Source organism: Coregonus lavaretus, assembly GCF_964263955.1.
Source record: "Coregonus lavaretus genome assembly, chromosome: 15".
In the NCBI taxonomy this organism is placed as follows: Eukaryota; Metazoa; Chordata; class Actinopteri; order Salmoniformes; family Salmonidae; genus Coregonus; species Coregonus lavaretus.
The window spans coordinates 50,438,062-50,460,818 of NC_140002.1; the positions used below are offsets into that span (position 1 = coordinate 50,438,062).

The following is a 22,757-nucleotide window of genomic DNA, read 5'->3' on the forward strand; positions in this document are numbered from 1 at the left end:
AGTAGTGTTAAGCAGTGCTTCCCAAACCTCTCCTCGTGTACCCCCAGCCAGTCCACTGCTTTGATATATTCCAGAACTAGCACAGCTGATTCAAATGGTCACATAATCATCAGGCCCTACTTTAGTTGAATGCTAGTTCTGGTATTAAGGAGAAATAACTGGGCAGGCTGGGGGTACTGAAGGAGAGGTTTGGGAAACATTGGTCTAAAGTTGACCTAAAGTCTGCTGCAATCAATCCCAAATGAACAGGAAAATATGGCCTGTGAAACTGATGTTGACTATCTAGTTTGATTAAAAGGGGAATGGAAACACTAGGATTTAGAACGCCAGCTAACTGTAACTGTAAATCGCCATATTGGCATTGTTGCGTCACTGGCAGGAGAGAACATTTTGGAACTCCCAAAAATGGCTGAATTTACCGAGTAGCTCCGAGTCTGAGAATGCGTTTATTACAGAGAATAAAATAATGTTAGTTAGGGAGCCAATAAACCTAATGAAGCCGTTCTTGTTTGAGCTGATCGTTGCCCCAGATCAGAGAGTTCGTTCTCGTAGCAGTAACAACACAGATATGCTGCCTGAAACACCTCAGCTACAGTGTCGGCGTAGTGGTGACACAAACTGGTGTGAGTGCGGATGCTGCCAGATAATAGCTAGAGAGTATGAGCGTGTGTGTTGTAGAGAGATGGTGGCGATACAGCACAAAATCCCAGCGGATAGTGGCTGTATTACATCCAGTCAGAGGTTCCTGTCAGTCTGTCTGAAAGGCGATGTATTTATTGGAAGTGTCGCTAATCCTTATGAAGGACTTCCTGCCAGAAGAGGTTACTCGACCAGTCAGCAGCCAGTATGCCAGTTAAATAATTGATTAAATATTATAAAATTATAAAATTAAAGCTAACATCAGTAGTGGGTAGGTGCTCAATATATATAATCAGTGACCTCTAACGATGTTTATCACCAGCTCTGTTTGGCGCGATGGTAACACATTCACCTTTTGATTAGACGACCTGAGTTCGAATCACAGACAGCATCATGATTCATGAAATCTCATTCTAACCAATAATGGGGCAAGCTCATTATAAATACATTGTGATTTAGTTTCAGTATCAGACTAACTTTTCTTCAAATCACATTTTATTTGTCAGATACACATGTTTAGCAGATGTTATAGCGGGTGTAGCGAAATGCTTGTGCTTCTAGCTCTGACAGTGCCGTAATATCTAACACCTTCACAACATATACCCAATACACAAAAAAAAGTAAGGAATGGGATTTAAGAATATATACATACATGGACAAGCAATGACAGAGCGGCATGGACTAAGATACATAATAATATTATAGAATAGAATGCAGTATATACTTATGAGATGAGTAGTGCAAGATATGTAAACATTATTAAAGTGACTAGTGTTCCATTTCTTAAAGTGGCCAGTGATTTTAATAGGCAGCAGCAGCCTCTAAAGTGCTAGTGATGGCTATTTAACAGTCTGATGGCCTTGAGATATAAGCTGTTTTTCATTCTCTCGGTCCCAGCTTTGATGCACCTGTACTGACCTCGGCTTCTGGATGATAGCGGGGTGAACAGGCAGTGGCTCGGGTGGTTGATGTCCTTGATGATCTTTTTGGCCTTCCTGTGACATCGGGTGCTGTATGTGTCTTGGAGGGTGGGTAGTTTGCCCCCGGTAATGCGTTCGGCAGACCCATCTGTAGAGCCCTGCGGTTGTAGGCAGTGCAGTTGCCGTACCAGGCGGTGATACAGCCTGACATGATGCTCTCATTTGTGCATCTGTAAAAGTTTGTGAGGGTTTTAGGTGATAAGCCAAATTTCTTCAGCCTCCTGAGGTTGAAGAGGCTCTGTTGTGCCTTCTTCACCACACTGCCTGCGTGGGTGGACCATTTCAGTTTGTCGTTGATGTGTACGCCAAGGAACTTGAAGCTTTCCACCTTCTCCACTGTGGTCCCGTCGATGTGGATAGGGGGGTGCACCCTCTGCTGTTTCCTGAAGTCCGCGATCATCTCCTTTGTTTTGTTGATGTTGAGTGAGAGGTTATTTTCCTGGCACCACAACTCCCAGAGCCCTCACCTCCTCCCTGTAGGCGGTCTCGTCATTGTTGGTAATCAAGCCTACTACTGTTGTGTCGTCTGCAAACTTGATGATTGAGTTGGAGGCGTGCTTGGCCACGCAGTCATGGGTGAACATGGAGTACAGGAGGGGGCTGAGCACGCACCCTTGTGGGGCCCCAGTGTTGAGGATCAGCAAAGTGGAGATGTTGTTACCTACCTTCACCACCTGGGGGCGGCCCGTCAGGAAGTCCAGGACCCAGTTGCACAGGGCGGGGTCTCGAGCTTAATGATGAGCTTGGAGGGTACTATGGTGTTGAATGCTGAACAATACTCAATGAACAGCATTCTTACATAGGTATTCCTCTTGTCCAGATGGGATAGGGCAGTGTGCAGTGTGATGGCAATTGCATCGTTTGTGGATCTATTCGGGCGGTGAGCAAATTGAAGTAGAGGTGATATGATCCTTGACTAGTCTCTCAAAGCACTTCATGATGACAGAGGTGAGTGCTACAGGGCGATAGTCATTTAGTTCAGTTACCTTTGCTTTCTTGGGTACAGGAACAATGGTGGCCCTCTTGAAGCATGTGGGAACAGCAGACTGGGAAAGGGAGAGATTGAATATGTCCAGCCAGCTGGTCTGCACATGCTCTGAGGACGCGGCTAGGGATGCCGTCTGGGCCGGCAGCCTTGCGGGGGTTAACATGCTTAAATGTCTTAATCACATCAGCCATGGAGAAGGAGAGGACACAGTCCTTGGTAGTGGGCCTCGTCAGTGGCACTGTGTTATCCTCAAAGCGGGCGAAGAAGGTGTTTAGCTTGTCTGGAAGCGAGATGTCAGTGTCGGCGACGTGGCTGGTTTTTATTTTGTAGTCTGTGATTGTCTGTAGACCCTGCCACATACGTCTCGTGTCTGAGCCGTTGAATTGCGACTCCACTTTGTCTCTATACTGATGTTTTGCCAGTTTAATTGCCTTGTGGAGTGAGTAGCTACACTGTTTGTATTCTGCCATATTCCCAGTCACCTTGCCATGGTTGAATGCGGTGGTTCGCGCTTTCAGATTTGCGCGAATGCTGCCGTCTATCCACGGTTTCTGGTTAGGGTAGGTTTTAATAGTCACAGTGGGCACAACATCACCTATACACTTCCTGATAAACTCCGTCACTGTTTCAGTGTATATGTCTAAATTATTTTCGGAAGCTACCCGGAACATTTCCCAGTCCAAAACAATCTTGAAGTGTGGATTCCGATTGGTCAGACCAGCGTTGAATAGTCCTTAGCACGGGTACTTCCTGTTTGAGTTTCTGCCTATAGGAAGGGAGAAGCAAAATGGAGTCGTGGTCAGATTTGCCGAAAGGAGGATGGGGGAGGGCCTTATAACCATCCCGGAAGTTTGAATAGCAATGGTCCAGGATTTTACAACAGTCGATATGTTGATAGAACTTCGGCAGCCTAGTCCTCAAATTTGCTTTGTTAAAATCCCCGGCTACAATAAATGCAGCCTCAGGATATGTGGTTTCCAATTTGCATAAGGTCCAGTGAAGTTCTTTTTGGGCCGTCGTGGTATCGGCTTGAAGGGGGGATATACACGGCCGTGACTATAACCGAAGAAAATTATCTTGGGAGATAATACGGTCGGCATTTGATTGTGAGATATTCTAGGTCGGTGAACATAAGGACTCGAGTTCCTCTATGTTACTACAATTACACCATGAGTTGTTAATCATGAAACACACACCTCCGCCCTTCTGTTTCCCGGAGAGATATTTATTCCTGTCTGCGCGATGAACTGAGAACCCATCTGGCTGGATCGATTCCGACAGAATATCCCAAGAGAGCCATGTTTCCGTGAAACAGAGTATGTTACAGTCCTTGATGTCTCTCTGGAAAGAAATCCTTGCCTGTAGTTCGTCGACTTTGTTAACCAAAGATAGTTATATTCAAGAATCACTGCATATACTGTATATTGTCCATTTTTGATCCAAAATGGCCTCAGGGATGACAGATTGTGTCTTGAAATAAACAATAGCCTTAGAAATAACATGGATTTGCATGTACCTCCTCTGCCTCCTCCTGCACAGTCCCCTCCAGGATGAAAACCTTTTCAGGGATGAAGATGTCATCCTGAAAACAAACAAAAGTTTTGTTAAGACAACTGAACCCAAATATATCAGTTGGCGTTAACAAGCTACCTGTCTTGTATGCTTTGTCAACACACACACACACACAGCAAATAAAGGGACATTTATTTTTCAGCAAACATTAGCTATGTCAACTTCAGTCTAGCTAAATGAAGTGGAGCTAACAAAACATTCCAAAAACAAATCTGTCAACAAAATGTATTACAGTACTGGACTATATGAGGTGGAAGCTAGCTACAGTAACTACCCAATAACAGGGCTACACGGAGAACCTGTGTTGAAATTTTAGTTGCAGTTCAGTTGCTTGCTAACTTTATTTGCTGGGGGGTGTTACACAAAACACTTCAGACGCAATTAGCTAGTTACCTTCAACTAGAGTTGCAACAAAGTTATCCAGTCTCTAACGCTAGCCTAGTCCAACAACAGTCATGACTCATGACCAGTTAATGTTACCTCAGCCTCCATTGACTCACGTCGCCTCCTCCGTTCAGTTTGGCTTTTGCTAGACTCCGAAGTCAGCGATGTTGATGATGGTCGGTAACCCCTACACCATAACCCTCAAAATTTTAAATGGAGGCGCAAGCAGAGGGCTTCAACGTAGGCCTATGACTCCTTTCCATTCGGAAACTCCCCAGTTGCCGCATCGAAAGTGCCCTTTATCTGCGAAGTCCTGTCTGCAGATCCTGCTAGCTCGAGCTGGCACGTCCTTTCTCTTCAGGACATGGAGCCACTTCTTCAAAAGTTGTGGGTCCTTGGGCAGCCGATGGTAGCTTACCGAGGGATTTTTTTGGAGCCAATTCATACAGCCTGACGCTATACAGTTCATGTTTGAATTTCTACTTGTTGTTGCCATCTTGTTGTCCGCTCCTAACCTCACGCTCTTTGATTCACTCTCCGCGCAAAAACTCAATACCACAGACAATTAGCTGATTCCTGCCAGTGACGCACTGGCGTCAGTCGTTACTATGGCAATTTAAAATGCCGCTGACCTTAGCTCAAATAAACCTTGTCGATGATCAAAATACTAAATATAGAGATGTTTTTATGTTAAATGCACATGTTTAGTATTAGTGGATTGAATTAATCTCTTTGCTTAGATTTACTTCCTAAAGTGTTTCCATTCCCCTTTAAGACTCATTGCTTTGCTTTGCTTTCACTTGTCTCCTCTCAGGGAAATAAGTATTGGCGTTTTGAGGATGATGTTCTGGATGATGATTACCCTCGTGACATCTCTGTAGGGTTTGAGAAGGTTCCATCTGACGTCGACGCAGCCTTCGCCATACCAGCACCCAGTCATCATGGCAAAGAGAAGGTCTACTTCTTCAAAGGTAACATACACCCACTGGGCACAGACGTCAATTCAAGGTCTAGTCCACATTAGTTCAGTTTAATTTCATTGAAATGACAAGGAAACAATGTTGATTCAACCAGTGTGTGCCCAGTATACTGGTAATGTGTGAAACACTTGAAACATAGTGTACTGTGGTGAAACCCTTGAGGGGATTAATCACTTGACTTGAACTGACTTCCCAGAAAACCCAAACTGGTTCTGTGAAAGTTCCCAGAACATTTGTTAGGTCACGGCAAAGTGGATTTGGAGGTCCAGTAGGAGACACTCTTTCCTCTGGTCAAAAATACATAAATAATTATATAATATACAGTGCTGCTTGAAAGTATGTGAACCCTACAGGGCTGGTCATTATTTTTGCTATAAAATATTCAAATAAACATAAAATCCTCATCTAAACCCCAATTCATAATAAAGACATTCCAAGTAAATGACAGAAACAAAATAATATGATATTTTCATTGTTTATTTACATAAACTCGGATTTGATGTGTGCAAACATATGTGTACCCCTTCAGTCAATAGCTTGTGGCACCTCAATTAGTAGCGATAACTTGAACTAAATGTCTCCTATAGCCAGTAATCAGTCTCTGACCTCTGTTTTGAGGGATTTTTGCCCACTCCTCCTTACAGAACTCAGCCAATTGAGTGAGGTTTGAGGGGTGTCTGGCATGAACTGCCCGCTTCAGGTCCTGCCACAGCATCTCGATTGGATTTAGGTCAGGACATTGACTTAGCCAATCCAAAACACAAATCTTCTTTCTCCTGAGCCATTCTTTGGTAGATTTGCTTGAATGCTTTGGGTCGTTGTCTTGTTGGAAGACCCATTTCGGCCCAGCTTTAGCCAATTGAATGATGGCCTGACATTCTGTTCAAGAATCTCCTGGTATACCTCAGAATTCATGGTTCCCTTAATGATGTGGAGTCGTCCAGGTCCAGAGGAGGAAAAGCAGCCCCAGATCTTGACATTCCCCCCACCATGCTTGACTGTTGGGATAAGGTTATTTTGGTGGTAGGCAGTGTTGGGTTTTCGCCAAACATAGCGGTGTTGATTGTGACCAAAAAGGTCAATTTTGGACTCATCGATCCAGAGAATGGACTTCCAGAAACCTTCAGGTTTGTCCAGGTGGTCTCTGGCAAAGTTAAGACGTGTAGTTTGGTTCTTTTTGACAGCAGAGGCTTCTTCCTTATTTTATTTTATATATTTTTTTGACTTTTTTAATTTGTTAGTTTTTTTTATTTTTATTTTTTTTTTTTTCGGGGGGGGAATGGATCAGCTTAATATTGCAGATAGATTGTATCTTCTATCAATGTAATTGTCTGCATCACTTCCAATCCCCCATGTTTTTTTTTTTTTATATATATATTCCCCTTTATTACTTTTCAACCCCACCATCCTTTCCCTACTTGGAGTAAATTAGTGAACAACAATGCCCAGGCCTCTACTTCCGGTCTATACTTACTATCTACACCTTATGGACAGAGTTAATTTTACAATAATTATATTATATATATATATATATATATATATATATATATATATATATATATATATATATATTTTTTTTTTTTTTTTTTTTTGCTCCTGAATTTCTTCTACTCTCAACCTCTCCGATCATTTTCATGATGTCCATCCGGTTTGCTTCTAAATGCCATATCTTTCTAACTATGCTCTTTCCCAAAAGCTCCCAACATACAACCTATATACTTATTATGGACACAGTATGCTTACATTATTAGCTATCTTTGTTATTATTTGTTGTTATTTGTTATTAGTCCCATCCTTCAACTCTATTCAATACCTCCCATCTATCTCTTAACACCATCCATATAGGATTTCTATTTGCCATATATATTTCAACCGTACTGTGATGTTTTACAAAAGTTCTGAACCTTTCTATTCTCATTGCTTCTACAGATTGTGAATTAAAAATAAACATTTTTGCTAAAAGTATTATTATATTATTGATTGATTGACTATGACTTTTCAGATCACCCAGTAATGCTATCTGCAAGGTTAGTTCCAGGTAAATATTGCAATCCTTTAGCCATTCCTGGACCTGTGTCCAAAAACAAGCAACAAATGGACAGAACCAAAACAAATGATCTAATGATTCTGTCTCTTCACAGCAAAATCTGCAGAGCTGGGAAGATTGTATCCCCCATATAAATAACATTCTATTGGTAGCAAGAATTTTATATAATAATTGAAATTGAAAGATTCTAATTTTTGAATCCGGTGTCGTTTTGCGTGTCAGTTCATAAACACTATGCCATGGGATCGGTACGTCAAAGATCTCTTCCCAACTATTTTGCAATCTATATGGGATGGCTGTCAATCCTTTGGTCCTTAAGTGAAACTGATATACGTTTTTATTTATCACAGTTTTCCTTAACCAATTATATTCTTTAATGCAAGGCCGACAGACAAGTTCCTTACTTTCTCCCCCTTCAACTTTCCTCTTCCACTTTTGCGGTAAGGCTGCAATTATTTGGTTGTAATTTTGGGTAGAGCAGACATTTCCATATGTTTTTGTTAGCTGCATGTGCGACATAACTCCACCAGTCCTACCGATGATATCATTTACGAAGATTATACCTTTTTTAAACATTCTGTCAAAAAATAAAGGTTTTTTGTCAATTAGTATATTTGAATTTAACCACAATATTTGTTGCATTATTTGTTCTGTCGTTTCTGGAGGATTAAATTGAAATTGCAACCAACTTTCTATGGCTTGTTTTAGAAATAGTGACATTTGGGAGATTATTTCCTTTTCAAATAACTGAAAGTGAGAGGTTGTAATCTGAATAAAGGGAAAAAGGCCTTTCTTGAACAGTGGGTGAGACAATCTTACTAATTTGCTTGAGAACCAGTTCGGATTTAAGTATAACTTTTGGATGACTGAAGATTTTAGTGATAGGTCTAATGCTTTAATATTTAATAATTTCTGTTCTCCCCGAATTCATATTCATTATATAAATATGCTCTTTTAATTTTGTCTGGCTTGCCGTTCCAAATAAAATTGAATATTTTTTTCTCATATAATTTAAAAAACTGTTTGCTAGGCGTAGGCAAGACCATAAGCAAATAGGTAAACTGGGATAATACTAAAGAGTTAATCAGGGTGATTTTTCCACAAATTGACAGGTATTTTCCTTTCCATGGTAGTAAGATCTTATCTATTTTTGATAACTTTCTATTAAAATTTAATGAAGTGAGATCATTTATTTCCTTTGGGATATGTATTCCGAGTATATCCACATCACCATCAGACCATTTTATTGGTAAACTACATGGTAATGTAAAAATTGTATTTTTTAGTGATCCAATACGTAATATAGTACATTTGTCATAATTTGGTTTTAATCCAGAGAGGTTAGAATATGTATCTAGATCCTCTGAGGCTGTGGAGGGATTCTAGTTGTGGATCTAAAAGAAAACATGAATCATCTGCGTACAATGACACCTTTGTTTTTAAGCCCTGGATTTCTAATCCTCTGATATTATTATTGGATCTGATTTTAATAGCTAACATCTCGATGGCCACAATAAATAGATATGCCGATAGTGGACAACCTTGTTTCACACCTCTTGACAGTTTAAAACTTTCTGAGAAATAGCCATTATTTACTATTTTACACCTAGGGTTACTATACATGATTTTGACCCATTTTATAAGAGATTCTCCAAAATTGAAATGCTCCAGGCATTTATATATAAACCCCAGTCGAACTTTATCAAATGCCTTTTCGAAGTCTGCTATGAATAGCAGGCCTGGTTTCCCATATTTTCCATAGTGTTCTATTGTTTCCAATACTTGCCTTATATTATCTCCAATGTATCTTCCATGTAAAAAACCTGTCTGAATAGAATGAATAATATCCGACAATACCTTTTTAATTCTATGCGCTATACATTTTGCTAGGATTTTTGCATCACAACACTGAAGTGTAAGGGGCCTCCAATTTTGTAAATGGACTGGATCTTTATATTTTCCACTTGTATCCTGTTTCAGTAATAATGAGATCAGACCTTCTTCTTGAGTGTCAGATAATCTACCATTTACATAGGAGTGGTTAAAACATGCTAATAACGGTCCTCTTAGTATATCAAAAAAGGTTTGGTATACCTCGATTGGTATGCCATCCAACCCTGGAGTTTTCCCGGACTTAAAGTCTTTAATTGCATCCAGAAGTTCCTCCTCTGTAATTTCACCTTCACATGAGTCTTTCTGTGTGGCTGTTAATTTGACATTATCAATAGAAAAAAAATCTCTACAATTAGCTTCAGTTAGAGGAGATGGAGGCGACTGAAAAGAAAACATATGCTTAAAGTACTTTGTTTCTTCCTTCAAAATATCATTTGGTGAATTATGGGTGACTCCGTCAATTGTAACCAGTTTCATTAAGTTCTTTTTGGTAGCATTCCTATGTTGACGATTAAAAAAGAATTTTGTGCATTTTTCCCCATATTCCATCCAGTTTGCTTTATTTTTATAATATATTACACTTGATCTTTCTTGAATAAGTTTCTCCATTTCTTTTTGTTTTTCCTCTAATTTATTCTGAGCCTCTATGTTACAGTTTTTATTGCCATCTATCTGTTCTGTTAGACTTTCTATTTCCTTTCTTAGTATAAACTCTTTTGACCTAAATTGCTTTTGTTTTCGAGATGAGTACTGAATTGCATGGCCTCTAAAGGCACATTTAAAGGTGTCCCATACAATAAGGGGATTCGCTGTACCTATGTTATGTTGGAAAAAGTCAGTTATAAATTCCTTTGTTCTAATTATAAATAAATTATCATCCAATAGGCTTTGATTAAATTTCCAATATCCTCGCCCACGTGGAAATTCAGTAAGAGTAATGTATATGCCTATTATATGAAGGTCCGACCGCATTCTGTCCCCTATCAACACTTTTTTTTACTTTTGGTGCCAACGAGAATGAGATAAGAAAGAAGTCAAGATGACTAGCTTGATTCAGTCTCCGCCATGTATATCTCACTAGATCAGTATATTTAAGCCTCCATATATCTACTAGTTCTAATGTATCCATGACATTCACAATTTCCTTAAGAGCATGTGGGTGATTGTTTACATTTACATTTTAGTCATTTAGCAGATGCTCTTATCCAGAGCGACTTACAGGAGCAATTAGGGTTAAGCGCCTTGCTCAAGGGCACATCGACAGATTTTTCACCTAGTCGGCTCGGGGATTAGAACCAGCGACCTTTCGGTTACTGGCACAACGCTCTAAACCACTAAGCTACCTGCCGCTGTTTGTGGTGTGATTTCCTTTTCGGTCCATTGAGCTGTTTAAAACAGTATTATAATCCCACACCATAATAATATTGTCTTGAGTTGCTTGCAGGCTTGATAATTTATTATATATATTGTCAAAGAATTGTGGATCATCATTATTTGGTCCGTAAAGGTTAATGAGCCATATCTGTTTATGGTCCAATAACATATTTTAAATAATCCATCTACCTTGCGTATCTATTTGGACAATTTGCACATTCGGATCGAAATTACTATTAATTAATATCATCACCCCTTTTGAATTTCTTTGCCCATGGGAGAAGTATATCCCCCCCCCCCCCCCCCCCCCCCCATTCTTTTTTCCACGCTACTTCATCTCGAATTGTTGAATGAGTTTCCTGTATACAATAGATATTATATTCCTTCTCTTTGAGCCATGTAAATATTGTTCTTCTTTTGTTATTATCAGCTAAGCCATTACAATTATAACTGGCTATACTTATTTCACCATACACCATAATGAGATACAAGTTTCAAGTCTATTTATCATTATATATGTTTGTAAATTTACCAATAAAAAATAGCGTAATGATTGAGTGTCCATATAGCTGTACCGTGATATTTGCATTGCTACGGAGTAACCCTTCAATTGTTCTCCACTAATTCCCCCGCTAAAGCCCCTCCCCATCCCAAGTTGAGCCGTCATCCCAGTGATCAATATCCCACCCACGTCCCTCCGTATCCCTAAGGCCCCGAGAGGCCAGGACCCATCCATCGAAAACAGCACACAGTGCCACCCACAAAACAGAAGCAGATTAACCGCCAAAAGCATTTCCAATGCTTTCACCTCTATATATATATATCTATATAACTATTATAATTTTTTTAATTATGCATATCCTATTTTCCATCATTATCAATTAATATGCGTAATAATGTCGGCAGTTCACGCATAGGATTCTAACATATAACCCGGATTGCCATTTTATTACATTTAATTCATTGACAAGCAATTATTATCCTAGCAAATAATTCCCGCGGTCCATCCCATACCCCCCCCCCCCCCCCCCCCCCCCCCAACATCCCCACCCCCCCACAACAGATGCCAGACAAGCACACACGCACATACTCACATACTCCAACACACTCAACCCCCCTCCTCCACAATCCACCATAAAATCCGATACTCAACGGCTGTTATATCCCAGAGCCCAACTCGAGAAATAACTTGATCTACGAGTGCACATACAGTTAAAGCTGATTGAGAAACCATGCAGATTGAGCAGAAATTGATAACAATGTGAGATTTGATTAATCTACTTAATCTATGTCAAGTCCTAGGTGATGGAGATCAGATCCACCCTCTTCACCTGAGACACAAACACTCTGATCCCCCGTTGTAACCATTTTCCCAAGCATCTCCATGCGGTCAGACCTTTGATTATTTTGTGCCACCTGGGCCACAATGATAAACCCCCTCTCTGATTGTCCGAGTGTGACCCCCTCCCCATGGGTTACTGCAGCCAGTGTTGCCAGCACTGCCACTACCTGGGTGGGCGTACCCCACCGGAATCCCCACCGGCTAGGTAAAAGGTCGTCAAGGTTCTCATTAGCAGCTTTGAGAATTTCCTTGTATATTATGCTCTCCCATCAGGGGGCTCTGGCTTTGTAGGACCAACCCTGCCAGGCAGGCTCAGAATCTTGAAAGGGCGGTGCTGCTCAAGTAGGTCTCTGACCGCATTTATTTCTCTGTTTAGGCTGCATATTCACAGCAGGTCCATAAAATAGATGGGAACTTCTCTTTGGTGTATGGGTCGCTCAGGTGGGTGTCCAGGTTATAGGGTTAGGGATCTTTCCATCATGATAGGACAATGAATAATTAGATTAGATGTATACTATATTTAAAAATGTATATCCCTCATCTACACAAAATAGAGGCTTCTTCCTAGCAAACCTCCCATTAATGGCATTTCGATTCAGTGTTCTTCTTATTGTTGAAGCATGCACAGTTACCTGAGATGCAGCAAGGGAGGTCTGCAAATCTCTAGATGTTATGTTTGGGTTGGCTTTTACCTGATTTTTTATTGTTCTTGTGGCTCTTAGGGATATTTTTTAAGGGCGTCCACTTCTAGGCTGAGTTGTTGTCATGTTAAATGCTCTCCATTTGTAAATGATTTGCCTCACAGTGGACTGATGGAGCTCAAATCTTTTTGAGATGATTTTGTAGCTTTCCCCAGATTGATGTGCTCTCACTACCCTCATCCTGATGTCTTCTGAGATCTCCTTTCCTCTCGGCATGGTGTGCTTTGCATTCACCTGGATGGGTCACACCAAACTGACCAGGTTTCTTATCTCTATTTATCAGTCTCACCCAAAATCTTTCCTAACAATCTCTCCTTTGATTGGTTCATTTGGTAGCTAATTATTTACCCACTTGATTCTACTTACCTACTTGATTTAACCAATGCAACTTGGGGTTCACTTATTTTTGCACCTGCACTAATTCCTTTTTAATTTTGTTTTTCTACTACATGCATGATTTCCTCTACACCAACATATGGCATTGGTAAATATAAACCTGTTATGTCAGATCCAAAAGACTGGTTTTGATTAAATGAAGATTGAATGGTAACTGAAAACATCTGTAATTGCACAAGGGGTTCACATACTTTCAAGCAGTACTGTATATATATCCCAATGCCACAGGGCAGTGATTTGGGACATTGCCCTGTGTAGGGTGTTGTCTTTCGGATGGGACATTAAACGGGTGTCCTGACTCTCTGTGGTCACTAAAGATTACATGGCACTTATCGTAAGAGTAGGGGTCCTGTCTATATTCCCTCACACCATCCTGGCCACCTAATCATCCCCTGCTTCCAATTGGCTCATTCATCCCTCCTCCTCTTCCCTGTAACTATTCCCCAGGTCGTTGCTGTGAATGAGAATGTGTTCTCAGTCAACTTACCTGGGAATATTTACCTCGGAAAATAAGGGTTAAATAAGTAAAATAAATAAATAAAAATTATCATAACACAAAAACTGTCCTGTCGTGATGATGATTATAACATGTTTGTATAAATCATTTGCCTGATGTTCCTAGAACACATTTAGTCTGTTCTTCAAAGGTTCCCAGGATGTTTCAGTAGGTTGTGGGAACAGTCTGGTGGTAACATTGTGGGGACATCACAAAATATATGTTCCCAAAACATATAAAATGTCCAGATGTGCAGATGATTCTACAATGTTTATTTTACGGTGCAAAACAAATTCACCTGATGTTACAAGAATGTTCCTAGAACACATTTAATCTGTTCTTTAAATGTTCCCAGAATGTTTCTTTAGGTTGTGGAAACATTGTGGGGTATGACAAGAGATTACCAAAGAGGTTACTAAAACGCTAAAACTGTGCAGTTGTGCTGACATTCAGATAATGTTTGTATCATGGTGCACAAAACATTCCTTTGATGTTGCAAGAATGTTGACAGAACAGCCTTTATGAGTTCTTTAAAGGTTCCCAGAAAATGTAATTAGGTTGTGGGAACAGTGTGGGTACATTACAAGAGATAGGTTCCCAAAACACAAACACGAACCTGCAATCTTCTGCCAGATCATTAACCCTCTGCGCCACCAGGGGATAGGTGTGGTATTGCGGGGTGTTTCTGTCAAATATGGTTAATCAGGAAACAGAACACAATTTCTGAGTTATGTTCCCATCCTCTTCATAAGCTGTGTACTTGTAACACTGTATGTTATGATTTTATTTCTTCATCAAGTGTTGAAAGTGTTATGAAATGTGATTTTAGTTGGATAGAGCTTCCTTTAAATAAGTATTATTGTGTATTCACATGCTTCTTAAATACAGGCTCAGAACCTTCAAACTAAATAAAAAAAATGTTTTTACCTTTCCTCAATTTCAATCAGAACACATACAAATTCATACAAAAAAACTATGTTTTAAGGGAATTATTAGCTTTTGTCTGAAGCTGAAAAAGAGGGGAAATTATCAATCTAATTGGACCTATGCACTAACATGGCTGTTGAGCATACATTACACAGCTCAACACCTGCTAGAGTACTGTAAATGTATTGATCTACTGTATTTCAACAACCGATGTACTCACATTGGATGGGTTGATTAGGATTCAAGCCTTCTCTAAAACAGCTTAATGCACACTCTTAGAGTAGGTGTACCCCATTAATGTAGTTGGTAATGTAAACACGTTTTTTTCATGTAAGCCATCATCCAATTCCACTCATTTAAACATTATGGGGAGGTTTTCCCAGACACAGAATGAGCCTAGTCCTGGACTAAAAAGCGAGATCAATGAAAATCTCCAACCAAAATTGTTTCTAGTCCAGAACTAGGTGTAATCTGTGTCTGTGAAACCGCTCCTTAACCCTACATGTGACCTAGCCTAATACATATGCGTACTAAGATGGAAAATGGAAAAGGTTGTTGACAGCTTTTTTATATATTTTGAAGCTATACATGGTTTATGTTCCTGTTATGAACAATGGAGTAATGCAACCTTATATACTGAACCAAAATATAAACGCAACATGCAACAATTTAAAAGATTTTACTGAGTTACATTTCATATAAGGAAATCAATAAATTGAAAAAAAAAAAAAACATTAGGCCCTAATCTATGGATTTCACATGACTGGGAATACAGATATGCATCTGTTGGTCACAGATAGATACCTTTTTTTTAAAGTAGGGGCATGGATCAGAAAACCAGTCAGTATCTGGTGTGACCACCATTTGCCTCATGCAGCGCGACAAATCTTCTTTGCATAGAGTTGATCAGGCTGTTATATTGGCGGGAACTGGAACACGATCTTGTACAGATCAATCCAGAACATGCTCAATATGTGACATGTCTGGTGAGTATGCAGGCCATGGAAGAACTGGGACCTTTCCAGCTTCCAGGAATTGTGTAAAGATCTTTGCGACATGGGGCCATGCATTATCATGCTGAAACATGAGGTGATGCTGTGGATGAATGGCACGACAATGGGCCTCAGGATCTTGTCACGGTATCTCTGTGCATTGAAATTGCCATTGATAAAATGCAATTGTGTTCGTTGTCCGTATCTTATGCCTGCCCATACCATAACCCCACTGCCACCATGGGGCACTCTGTTCACAACATTGACTTCAGAAAACCGCTCAACCACACAACGCCACACATGGTCTGTGGTTGTGAGGCTGGATGAACGTACTGCCATATTCTCTAAAATGACGTAGGAGGCGGCTTATGGTAGAGAACTGAACATTCAATACTCTGGCAACAGCTCTGGTGGACATTTCTGCAGTCAGCATGTCAATTGCACGCTCACTCAAAACTTGATCATCTGTGGTATTGTGTTGTGTGACAAAACTGCCCATTTTAAAGTGGCCTTGTATTGTCCCCAGCACAAGGTGCACCTGTGTAATGATCATGCTGTTTAACCAGTTTCTTGATATGCCACACCTATCAGGTGGATGGATTATCTTGGCAAAGGAAAAAATGCTAACTAACAGGGATGTAAACAAATTTGCGCACAGAATTTGAGAGAAATAAGCTTTTTGTGCATATGGAACATTTCTGGGATCTTTTATTTCAGCTTATGAAACATGGGACCAACACTTTACATGCTGCGTTTATATTTTTGTTCAGTGTAGATTGAATAGATATCCAATCAATACATGCGGTATTCTCACTTTGAAATATACTGTATGATATGTAATGCTAATTCTGTCTATATTTTTCTGTTCTTCAACTAAAATGAAATATTAGCCTATTAGCCCCCATGTATTTTAGTTAGCTAACCTTCATTCTTTGATGTAAAAGACAGCAGAGAAAATATTGTCTTTAATTACATCAACAACAACTTTCTTGGATATTCAAACAGAATGCACTTCTGATAATCACTTCTGTAATCTTTCTCAGTCATTCGAGTGTCACTGTTGACAGCTTAGTGGAATTTCTTAAAATGTCTTCTTAGAGAATCCCTACAGAAGAATGCTACATTTCTATACATCCTTAAAACAAGAAAACTAGCGAGTGGATTGCGGCGCAATCTGCCGAACATTTAGCGAATTGAGTTCTAAACCGGTGTGCCAAATTTCAATCAGTAATATGGAGTATTGACGGAGAAATTACGATGGGAAAAACTCACTTTAACATGAATTGCTGGCTCAAAACCTACAATGCCTTGCAAAAATTCATCCCCCTTGGCGTTTTTCCTATTTTGTTGCATTACAACCTGTAATTTAAATGGATTTTGATTTTGATTTCATGTAATGGACATACACAAAATAGTCAAAATTGGTGAAGTGGAATGAACAAAATAACTTGTTTAAAAAAATGCAAAAAAATAAATAACTGAAAAGTGGTGCGGGTGTATTCACCCCCTTTGCTATGAAGCCCCTAAATAAGATCTGGTGCAACCAATTACCTTCAGAAATCACATAATTAGATAAATAATGTCCACCTGTGTGCAATCTAAGTGGCACATGATCTGTCACATGATCTCAGTATATATACAGTGAAAGAAAAAAAGTATTTGATCCCCTGCTGATTTTGTACGTTTGCCCACTGACAAAGACATGATCAGTCTATAATTTTAATGGTAGGTTTATTTGAACAGTTAGAACCGAATAACAACAAAAAAATCCAGAAAAACGCATGTCAAAAATGTTATGAATTGATTTGCATTTTAATGAGGGAAATAAGTATTTGACCCCTCTGCAAAACATACTTAGTACTTGTGGCAAAACCCTTGTTGGTAATCACAGAGGTCAGATGTTTCTTGTAGATGGCCACCAGGTTTGCACATATCTCAGTAGGGATTTTGTTCCACTCCTCTTTGCAGATCTTCTCCAAGTCATTAAGGTTTCGAGGCTGACGTTTGGCACTCGAACCATCAGCTCACTCCACAGATTTTCTATGGGATTAAGGTCTGGAGACTGGCTAGGCCACTCCAGGACCTTAATGTGCTTCTTCTTGAGCCACTCCTTTGTTGCCTTGGCCGTGTGTTTTGGGTCATTGTCATGCTGGAATACCCATCCACGACCCATTTTCAATGCCCTGGCTGAGGGAAGGAGGTTCTCACCCAAGATTTGATGGTACATGGCCCAGTCCATCGTCCCGTTGATGCGGTGAAGTTGTCCTGTCCCCTTAGCAGAAAAACACCCCCAGAGCATAATGTTTCCACCTCCATGTTTGACGGTGGGGATGGTGTTCTTGGGGTCATAGGCAGCATTCCTCCTCCTCCAAACACGGCGAGTTGAGTTGATGCCAAAGAGCTTGATTTTGGGCTCATCTGACCACAACACTTTCACCCAGTTCTCCTCTGAATCATTCAGATGTTCATTGGCAAACTTCAGACGGGCCTGTATATGTGCTTTCTTGAGCAGGAGGATCTTGCGGGCGCTGCAGGATTTCAGTCCTTCACGGCGTACTGTGTTACCAATTGTCTTCTTGGTGACTATGGTCCCAGCTGCCTTGAGATCATTGACAAGATCCTCCCGTGTAGTTCTGGGCTGATTCCTCACCGTTCTCATGATCATTGCAACTCCACGAGGTGAGAGCTTGCATGGAGCCCCAGGCCGAGGGAGATTGACAGTTATTTTGTGTTTCTTCCATTTGCGAGTAATCGCACCAACTGTTGTCACCTTCTCACCAAGCTGCTTGGCGATGGTCTTGTAGCCCATTCCAGCCTTGTGTAGGTCTACAATCTTGTCCCTGACATCCTTGGAGAGCTCTTTGGTCTTGGCCATGGTGGAGAGTTTGGAATCTGATTGATTGATTGCTTCTGTGGGCAGGTGTCTTTTATACAGGTAACAAACTGAGATTAGGAGCACTCCCTTTAAGAGTGTGCTCCTAATCTCAGCTCGTTACCTGTATAAAAGACACCTGGGAGCCAGAAATCTTTCTGATTGAGAGGGGGTTAAATACTTATTTCCCTCATTAAAATGCAAATCAATTTATAACATTTTTGACATGCATTTTTCTGGAATGTTTTTGTTGTTATTCTGTCTCTCACTGTTCAAATAAACCTACCATTAAAATTATAGACTGATAATTTCTTTGTCAGTGGGCAAACGTACAAAATCAGCAGGGGATCAAATACTTTTTCCCCTCACTGTACACCTGTTCTGAAAGGCCCCAGAGACTGCAACACCACTAAGCAAGGGGCACCACCAAGCAAGCGGCACCATGAAAACCAAGGAGCACTCCAAACAGGTCAGGGACAAAGTTGTAGAGAAGTACAGATCAGGGTTGGGTTATAAAAAAATATCTGAAACTTTGAACATCCCACGGAGCACCATTAAATCCATTATTAAAACATTTAAAGAATATGGCACCACAAGAAACCTGCCAAGAGAGGGCCACCCACCAAAACTCACAGACCAGGCAAGGAGGGCATAATCAGAGAGGCAACAAAGACACCAAAGATAACCCTGAAGGAGCTACAAAGCTCCACAGCGGAGATTGGAGTATCTGTCCATAGGACCACTTTAAGCCGTACACTCCACAGAGCTGGGCTTTATGGAAGAGTGGCCAGAAAAAAGCCATTGCTTAAAGAAAAAATAAGCAAACACGTTTGGTGTTCGCCAAAAGGCATGTGGGAGACTCCCCAAACATATGGAAGAAGGTACTCTGGTCAGAAGAGACTAAAATTGAGCTTTTTGGCCATCAAGTAAAACGCTATGTCTGGCGCAAACCCAACACCTCTCATCACCCCGAGAACACCATCCCCACAGTGAAGCATGGTGGTGGCAGCATCATGCTGTGGGATGTTTTTCATCGTCAGGGACTGGTAAACTGGTCAGAATTGAAGGAATGATGGATGGCGCTAAATAAAGGGAAATTCTTGAGGGAAACCTGTTTCAGTCTTCCAGAGATTTGAGACTGGGACGGAGGTTCACCTTCCAGCAGGACAATGACCCTAAGCATACTGCTAAAGCAACACTTGAGTGGTTTAAGGGGAAACATTTAAATGTCTTGGAATGGCCTAGTCAAAGCCCAGACCTCAATCCAATTGAGAATCTGTGGTATGACTTAAAGATTGCTGTACACCAGCGGAACCCATCCAACTTGAAGGAGCTGGAGCAGTTTTGCCTTGAAGAATGGGCAATAAACCCAGTGGCTAGATGTGCCCAGCTTATAGAGACATACCCCAAGAGACTTGCAGCTGTAATTGCTGCAAAAGGTGGCTCTACAAAGTATTGACTTTGGGGGGTGAATAGTTATGCACGCTCAAGTTTTCTGTTTTTTTGTCTTATTTCTTCAAAGTGGTAGGCATGTTGTGTAAATCAAATGATACAAACCCCCCCAAAAATCTATTCTAATTCCAGGTTGTAAGGCAACAAAATAGGAAAAATGCCAAGGGGGTGAATACTTTCGCAAGCCACTGTAACTATCGTCGCGTCTATAATGCATTCAATACCCATTCTGAAAAATTCTACATAATAAATATACAAATTCAGGTTCAATGCAATAATATTTTATTGATTTAAAAGTCCAATGCATCCATTTTTATTTGAATATCAAATCATTTCTGGGAAACAATTAAGTACCTTACTGTGATTGTTTTCAATTAAAATGGTCATCAACAAAAAAGCGCAATAGCAAAGAGCAAAATCATAAAATACAGTGTTACAAGTACACAGCACATTTTGATTTGATTTATTAGGATCTCTATTAGCCGATGCCAATAGCGACAGCTAGTCTTACTGGGTTCCAACATATAACGAAAAAAACATTACAGACAAAAGACTTTACAATTTACATTTAAAAGCATTAACATGTAGTGTGTGTGTGCATCTATCAGTTACACATACATGTCAGTACATTCACACAACAAGTAGGTCACGTGAGGGAGACACGTTGTGCCGTGAGGTGTTGCTTTATTTGTTTTTTGAAACCAGCTTTGCTGTTCACTTGCGCTATATAAGATGGAAAGGAGTTCCATGCACTCATGGCTCTGTATAATACTGTACATTTACTTGAATTTGTTCTGGACCTGGGAACTGTAAAAAGACCCCTGGTGGCATGTCTGGTGGGGTAAGTGTGTATAAGTTGACTATGCCAGAAATTTGGAATTTCCAGAACATGAATGTTTCTTATAAAAACAAGAAGTGACGCAGTCTGTCTTTCCTCAACTCTTAGCCAAGAGAGATGCATAGTATTTATATTAGCCCTCTTATTACAATGAAGAGCAAGATGTGCCGCTCTGTTCTGGGCCCGCTGCAGCATAACTAGGTCTTTCTTTGCAGCACTTGACCACAAGACTGGACAATAATCAAGATAAGACTAAACTAGAGCCTGCAGGACTTGCTTTGTGGAGTGTGGTGTCAGATAAAGCATATCTTTATTAAGGACAGATGTCTCCCCATCTTTACAACCTTTGAATCTATATGTTTTGACCATGACAGTTTACAATCTAAGGTAACACCAAGTAATTTAGTCTCCTCAACTTGTTCCACAGCCACACCATTCATTACCAGATTCAGCTGAGGTCTAGAACTTTTGTACCAAACACAATGCTCTTAGTTTTAGAGATGTTCAGGACAGTTTATTACTGGCCACCCATTCCAAAAGACTGCAACTCTTTGTTAAGGGTTTCAGTGACTTCATTAGCTGTGGTTGCTGATGCGTATATGGTTGAATCATCAGCATACATGGACACACATGCTTTGTTTACTGCCAGTGGCAGGTCATTGGTAAAAATAGAAAAGAGTAGAGGGCCTAGAGAGCTGCCCTGCGGTACACCACACTTTACATATTTGACATTAGAGAAGCTTACATTAAAGAAAACCCTCTGATTTATATTAGACAGATAGCTCTGAATCCACAATATGGCAGAGGTTTAAATGCCTTAACACATAAGTTTTCTCAACAACAGGTTATGGTCAATAATATCAAAGGCTGCACTGAAATCTAACAGTACAGCTCCCACCATCTTCTTATTATCAATTTCTTTCAACCAATCATCAGTAATTTGTGTCAGTGCAGTACATGTTGAGTGCCCTTCTCTATAAGCATGCTGAAAATCCGTTGTTAATTTGTTTACAGAGAAGTAGCATTGTATTTGGTCAAACACCATTTTTTCCAACAGTTTGTTAAGAGCATGGCAGCAAGCTGATAGGTCTGCTGTTAGAACCAGTAAATGCCGCTTTACCGTTCTTGAGTAGCGGAATGACTTTGGCTTCCCTCCAGGCCTGAGGACAAAGACTTTCCTCTAGGCTCAGATTAAATATATGACAGATAGGAGTGGCTATAGAGTCAGCTACCCTCATTAGTAGCTTTCAATGCCAGGAGGTTTGTCATTATTGGTCGATAACAATAATTTTTCCACCTCTCCCACACTAACTTTACAAAATTCAAACTTGCAATGCTTTTCTTTTCTTTTTTCTTTTTTTTATGAGTATGATGGCTTACTGTTCATTGTTGACATTTCCTGCCTAAGTTTGCCCACTTTGCCAATGAACTAATCATTAAAATAATTGGCAACATCAAATGGTTTTGTGATTAATCTGATTCGCTGAATTGGTCTTTATGTCTATAATTTCATTTAAAGTACTCAAGTTTTTCCCCCCCATTATTCTTTATATTGATCTTGGCTTCATAATACAGTTTCTTCTTATTTTTGTTGAGTTTTATCACAACATTTTTCAATTTGCAGTAAGTCAGTCAGTCAGATGTGCAGCCAGACTTATTAGCCACTCCCTTTGCCCCATTTCTTTCAACTATACAGTTTTTCAATTCCTCATCAATCCATGGAGCCTTAACAGTTCTAACAGTCAGTTTCTTAACAGGTGCATGTTAATCAATAATTGGAAGAAGCAATTTCATAAATTAATCAAGTGCAGCGTCTGGACGCTCCTTATTAATCACATCAGACAAACAAATATTTTTACATAATCAACATAAGAGTCACAGCAA

The 22,757-nt window shown here is 40.1% G+C and overlaps 1 protein-coding gene across 1 annotated transcript in view; it reads left to right on the plus strand.

The window, feature by feature from the left end:
* Positions 1-22,757, plus strand: part of vtnb (vitronectin b) — a 72,312-nt gene that overhangs the window by 38,994 nt on the left and 10,561 nt on the right. Inside the window, exon 5 of the mRNA XM_084178440.1 lies at positions 5,378-5,534. Within this exon, the coding sequence (XP_084034566.1) occupies positions 5,378-5,534 (157 nt within the window). The remainder of the gene's footprint in view (positions 1-5,377; positions 5,535-22,757) is intronic.